General features: G+C 32.4%; 1 protein-coding gene across 2 annotated transcripts; it reads right to left on the reverse strand.

The window, feature by feature from the left end:
- Positions 1–63: 63 nt before the first annotated feature.
- On the reverse strand, positions 64–2907 carry LOC105135205 (protein tesmin/TSO1-like CXC 5). Of its 2 annotated transcripts, XM_011039976.1 has the most exons (3): positions 2600–2907; positions 1484–1903; positions 64–704 (listed from the first exon to the last, which is right to left on the reverse strand). In XM_011039976.1, exons 2-3 carry the CDS (start codon positions 1887–1889, stop codon positions 460–462), a joined length of 651 nt encoding a protein of 216 aa, XP_011038278.1. In that variant the 5' UTR covers positions 1890–1903; positions 2600–2907; the 3' UTR covers positions 64–459. The 2 variants fall into 2 exon arrangements, with proteins under 2 accessions (XP_011038278.1, XP_011038276.1); XM_011039974.1 differs by lacking the exon at positions 2600–2907 and having other exon boundaries at positions 1484–2587.
- Positions 2908–6889: the final 3982 nt, after the last annotated feature.

The following is a 6889-nucleotide window of genomic DNA, read 5'->3' on the forward strand; positions in this document are numbered from 1 at the left end:
GAGACAATCAGCAAGTGGGAACAGGATCACTACACTAACAGGAAAAAATGTTTCTGCTTTTAGTTCAAGGATCAAACTTGAAATTTCATATTCCATTAAAAATTATAAATTTGCTCTTTGCTTTCAACAACGTAAATAGAACAAGAAAATCCCTAGTATCTAAAGATACAATCTATGATGGTAACTGCAAGTAATCATAGAAACCATATCCTGTGCATTTGTAAGGCTCAGCAACTTATACCACTGGATTTGAATTATGGTTGAAACAGAAACACTACTATGTAATATATTAATTACGAGGGCAATAAATCCAATCCTGGTCAGTTCCAACAACCAGGCCCAAATACTACCTAGAGACTGCATCAGCATTGAAGTCAGAATGAGCATTGTAGTAGTATTGCAGAGGTTCTGTAGCGTACCTTGGGCCAGTCTTCAGAGCTAAAATGTCTACATTTCTTTTCAAGACTTCAGCTTTTTATCTCCATTTTGTGGGAGGCTAGGAATTTTTTTAAGATCACTGCTAGAGGTGGCAACTATAGAAGTAACCATCTGGGGTGGTTTGGCAGTTGCTGGAACTTTAACAACCCCATTGCTAAAGGGTCCCTGTTGACTCCCTGTTCGAGTTCTGGTATTTGCTAAACCTGTGCTGGGTGGACCTTTTTCATTCCCCAGCTCAGTTCTGGCTAATGATGAACACTTCGTTTCTGTTTAAATTTCACAATATTTGAAGCAATTAAAAGATATAATTCACTAATTATAAGAACATAGATCACAACTATGAATTTGAAATTCATGGCACCTTACAGTGGTGCAGCTAAAGACAACCCTTGTAATCAGAAAGCCCAAACCATCACAATTGACTAACGGAAAAGGTAAGTTACATAACATGTGGCATATGTAATTACAAGCTGATTGCAGTTAATGGCACATCCACAGGGGTAAACCCTAAAGGCAAGTTACATAACTAGTAGCATATGTAATTACAGTAGCTGATTGTAGTTAATTGCACATCCACAGGAGTACACCCTAAAGGTTTGACCTTCCAACTCCAACTATGGAGGTCCTGAGTTCAAAACTTCAAAGCCAATGGAGAACATGTGTATGGTTTAAGGGGTGGAAAAGGGCTATTCCTATTGGAACCCTAGGCCCAATGCTCCTCCTAATGTAAGAAACAAATTCTAGCAAATGCAACTTTCTGATTGCAAAGAGGCTATTTGTCTTTTGGACACTATGAGAAAACAAGTATCTATAACTTCCATTAAGGTGATATATTTTCAAATTTAACAAAGTAACAATAAGAATTAAAAAGTAATGTTTATTTTGGAGAAATGTTTGATAAAATAGACAACTTAGCAATATGTATTAGGACATACTAGTTTCTTGTCATTAAACGTGAATATATCATCTAAAAATTCTAGACCTAGCATTTCCCTTTTCTAGAGCCATTAGTGTGTACAAATTTGGCAAAAGGAGAGGAACTTGCCTTTTATTTCCCCGAATGTGATGAGCCTATTAAGGCAATCTCGAAACTTCGTTAAAACAATTCTTTCTTGCTCTGCATGAGCCTCTGTCATGCCTTGTCCACAAGGCAGTTGTGAAGAACTGTCGTAGCCATGGCCCATCAACCCATTGGGGGAAGCAGCAGCCATAAAGATTGTATCTTGTTCATCGCACATCAATGCCAAAGTCCCAGGAGACATTGGCCTTCCTTTTGGCATATCAACACCATCTAAGCTGGAATCGTCAAGGCCTCCTTCATTAGCATGGTTTGCACTCGAACAATCATTAGAAACAATTTTATCAGCATCAAATTCCTTCTGGCTCTGCAACCTTTCTTGGGTAGATGAAGCAAGAAAAGTGTCTCTTTGATCTTCTACTTGCTTTTTCATTGAATTTCTTTGGTCTGGACATACAAGAATTTCAAAGGAAAGCCCAATCATTAGATATTGGTTCAGTGCTCACATTTCTTGTTTCATAACATGTCAACATTCTCAAAGATCACCCATTTGTCAGACCAGCTATAGCTCTGCACAATTCAGTGTTTATTTTTCAAGAATAGAATAAGGCTACAGAGCATTAACATATTTACAATGGACAAGTAGTTGCACTTTTTTGTATATCTAATTAGTTAGGAGTGCTTGGTTTACCATAAAAAATTTGCAAATAGTAACAAATATGAAGCTGACTGCTTCTCACATGGTGGAGGAAATGTAATAAACTACATCAAGTCCCAGCCCCTCCTGTAGCAAACCAACTTTTTGAAAATCTCAGACATAGAGGTTTAACAAGCTAACCCTGGGAACATAGCTCAAAAATATGAGCAGTAGCAAACCAAACTGGACACAGAAATCACAGATAATCCAGTCAGTTTTGAAAATACACATTCAGAAGAAAGTTGCCGGCTTGAAAAGAGCAGAATATTAAGGACAGGGAAAAGAAAATATAAAAAAGTGCAGACATGCATGGCCACAAGCATCTCATAAAACTTTTGGAGACCAAGAAGGGATGGAGCATGGGAACAGAACACTTGTCACATGGAGTATTGAGTGGAAAGCAGACATGGAAGATATCTTCTGTTGCAGGTGAATAATGGAGCAACCTGCACGAGAATTTGTTGGGGGGGTGTTGACAGCTTTGAAGCATGATCTGGGAAATTCTATCGCTGACTTGCTAGAGAAGGGTCAGAAAGCTGAATGCATGCAGCTCAGCCAAACTAAGGGATACACTTGTTAGAACAAGTCAGCAGTTGGAAAATATAATCAAGATTTCTAATAAATAAAGCATGGAAAACAAATTTGAGCTATTCTGATACTCAAATCAAAGGAAGATCATGCAAATGAACAAAGGCAATATAAAGCATAAAAGTACATGTTGTACTTAAACATTCTGAACCAGTGGCTTGAATATGTTGAAGCTGTTTGTGGTATGTCGAAAAACAAGTGGATTATGTTTGCTGGAAAAGAAGGATCTTACTCGATTATTGAGATCTCTTCGCTGCAGAAGCCACTTAGCTTCAATTACAAACTCATCAAGTACATCATCAACAACATAAGCTGCATCCTTGAGGTCGCTGAGCCACACCTTGATAGGCTCACTCTTCCACTGCTTCTTCTCTGCATCTTGCAGCACGCCTTGAATGGTTCTAAACGTGCGCTTGATATTTTCAAGCTCAGTCTCTAGGCCCCCAGCAAGTCCATGCTCTCGAAGAAATAAGGAATTCAAGTTCCCCACGATTGTACTCACGAGAGCAGAAACAATAGCATCAGCCATAGCTTGTTTTGGAATGGAAAAGAAGAAGTAGAAAAGGTGCAAGGAAAACTAAAAGCAGGGGAGGTGAGCAAGAAATGGCAAGTAAATATTGAGAAGACAGAGCAGTATGAGATGAAAAATGGTAAAGGCAAACAGCAGTCTCTGGTTATATTGATTAGGCTCCACACGGTGCAGGATTGACTTGGCTATGCCTATAATAGTATAATAAAGCAATTGAAGTTTCAGAGAAGGAACATGGCTGTGATTTCAAGCAACTTTTGTCAATTATTGCATGCCTTTTCCTGTTTGAAACCTGGACCTCCTGAGAATCCTTCCTATTTTTGTAACAGAAACGTGATTAACGCTTTTGGCTGTGAATTCTCAAGGGTATTTTTCTTTTCAATGTATTCTCCATTTGCTAGACACAGTGCAAAAAGTTTTTGATAAATGTGTTTTAATCCTCGGTGAGAGTTCATTTATTCTTAATTAAAAAAATAATGAAAAAACTATTACAATTTTTAATGAGTTAATCTATCAAAACATATAATTTGAATTATAAAATTAAACATATAATTTGGTATAACTTCATGTAAACAAAGCCAAATAAATTATGAAATATAATATTTAATTAATTTAATATTGAATCATAAAATTAAAAAAAATTAAAAAAATTGAGATAATCAAGCAACCCTTGATCTAGATTATAAAACCATGATAACTCATAGAAAAAAATAAAAACAAATTATGAAGCACAATTCTCAATCAAATCAAAATTAAAGAATTAATTTTAAAAAAAATCTTGATTCAAATTGGGTTAACTTGTTAAGCCTAAATTATGAAACCGAGATAATTCTATAGAAATTTAAAAAAATTATAAATTCAAATTTTCAATTTGGATAATAAAATTGAAAAAAATTAATTAAAAAAAAATAAAACCTAAAAAATTCAAATCAAATTGGCTAACCTGTAAAACTTATGATCTAGATTATGAGACAATGATAACTCTATATAAATTAAATAGAAAAAATCAAATCAAATCAAATTCTTAATTAACTCAATATTGAAAAAAAAGAGTTAAATTTTTTTTTTTAAAAAAATAAAAAAATAAAGTAAATTCGTGTTAACTTGTGAGAAGCTAAATCATAAAACTATAAAAATTTTATAAAAAATAAATTAAAATAAAATATAAAGTTTAATACCTATTAAATTTAATATTAAAAAATAAAATTTTAAAAAATAAAAATAAAATAAGAAATCTCGCACAGAAAATTGTGAAAATTCAAAGCATTTCAATGTTAATTACAATAGGGTAATGCTCATACCTTTTAGTAAATTTAAAGGATCAAATTATAAAATGGTAACACGTGTCACATTTCATTGTATATTGCTATAATAAATTATCAAGGTTTTTTAATATATGTTAATAATAATTATTAAATGGATGTAGGGTAAATTTATCACTTGCATTTTAAACAAAATTATAATTCAATACCTCTAATTTGATAATCAATTTTATAATTTATTGGTTTCTTTTATTGTATGATGTTTCTAAGTTTACTAACAAATATTTAAAATGTTTTTGGATCCCCATTTTATCCCTTTGTCCCATCACCTATATAATTTTATTGTGTTGTCTTCTCTAATGGTACAAAATAATAGGATAAAATGCAAAAGTCATTTTAAATAAAGATATTTTTTCGGCAATAATATGTATATACACAACTTTTCTAACATGTTTTTATATTTAAAAAAATATAAATAAAAACATCTTTTAATAGTTCCAGGTAATTTTTTTATGCACAGTGGACGTTAGGTATGTAATAATAGGATCAAATATAAAAATTATTTTAAATACAGATATTTTTATGCACAAGTGGACGTCAGGTATGTAAACTGGTAATTTGAACCTATATATTTGCCGATGTTAGCTGGTTTTTCTGTCATTCTAACTGTTGAAACAAGCCCTCATTTCAATGTTAGCTGGTTTTTCTTCGTGGACTTTCTCAGGCTTCCTATTGGTTGGATCCCATCTAATCTTTAGACCACAAGGATGCGTTGGAAACCTTGGACTCCAAGGGTGAGTCATCTCCGCGTGGCTATTGAGGATGAGGACTAGGTGTTCTTTAGTTTTTGTGTTTTAAAAATAATTTTAAAAAATTAAATTTAAATTTATTTTTTATTAATTTTAAATTAATATATTTTTAGTGTTTTTAATTATTTTAATATGTTAATATAAAAATAATTTTTAAAAAATAAAAAAATATTATTAACATATATTTTAAAATAATAACCTATTTGAAATGTAATAACAACCACGATTCTAATATTAAAAATATATTAGAATACCTAACCCAATCCTAGCCGTTGATTGTTTGTCTTCTGGATTCCTACTCTATCTATCTAGCTATCTACCTGATGTAGCTGGATCTAATTCTGAGACAGAGCTCAAAATATTAAAAACTATTTAAAAAAGAAAGAAAACTTATTTTTATTTATTTATATTTAAATAAATAAACATTTAAAATTAACTAATTACTTATTTTTTAAATAATTTTTTATATTAAAAATATATATAAATAATATTTTTTATTTTTAAATAATATAAAAGCAAGTAACGCTTACATTTATATATTCTAAAAAAGCCATACCCAACGAGCTGCTTCAAATAATCTGGTCACCATCAACCTCCAACATCTCACAGAAAAAGAACTAGGCATAAAACAAGCCCCGTGACTTACATAAAAATATATTTCAGCTTCCATCGCCCAGAAACCTCCCTCCGTCCCGCATTTTTTATGGTTTAATTCTATAATAAACTTCAAGCTATTAAGACAATATTGAATTTATATTTAAACTATTTTTATATCAATTTCATTCCTAAACTATTTTAATTATAATCATTCCTGAATTAGAGTCATCAGATCATATGTTGCTACAATGCAATATTCCTATGGGCAAAATTTATTTCGTGGTGCCGGTGAGGTGTCTTTTGGAGTGTTCCTGTAGAAATTTGAAGCAGAGTAATGAAGAGACGAGAGACAGTGCAGTAGCGAAACAGAGTTATTCATTCACACCTCTTCCTCATGCTGTACGTATGTATATATAGAGTGGGAAAACTTGCAGCAAGGAAAGACAATCTTGTGTATATTTTCACTCATGATTATTGCTAAGATTATATACTAATAATAAATACACAATCATATCTAAACTAAATAATAAATAAGTTATACTAGGTAATGATATAATATTGAAGATCTTCAGAATCGCTTCAGCATCTTCAATAGTTCCAAACACACCTTGATGAGCTGCTGTCAATGGTTAGGTTTCAGAGAACGACATGGCAACTCCTGTTATATGGGTTTTGCTTGGAGTATCCGGTTAACCGGAAATAATTTGGTTTTCAATGATATACAACGAAATATGAAGTCATGCTTCTCTTTAACCCTCCACTGGCTGTCCGCATGGTTACAGAATTACTGTGAAGAGCATTTCAATCGCTGCATTCACCAAGTTGATTGGTTCTCATTTTTCCTTTGTAGTGGTAGAAGACATCTATAGACGAAAGCAGCCATTTCTCTCCATGGATGCTATATACTTCATCCAACCAACAAAAGAGAAGTAATATATTTTTCTCTGCACA

This window comes from Populus euphratica, unplaced genomic scaffold, assembly GCF_000495115.2.
Source record: "Populus euphratica unplaced genomic scaffold, PopEup_1.0 scaffold72.1, whole genome shotgun sequence".
Classification (NCBI taxonomy): Eukaryota; Viridiplantae; Streptophyta; class Magnoliopsida; order Malpighiales; family Salicaceae; genus Populus; species Populus euphratica.

Bases quoted from the DNA above. Each gene is read 5' to 3' on its own strand.
- LOC105135205 (XM_011039974.1), bottom strand. From the start codon at position 1,940: ATGATTGGGCTTTCCTTTGAAATTCTTGTATGTCCAGACCAAAGAAAT. The intron at 705-1,483 runs GCAAGTTCCTCT...AAATTTAAACAG, and splicing joins CACATTCGGGGAAATAAAAG to AAACGAAGTGTTCATCATTA.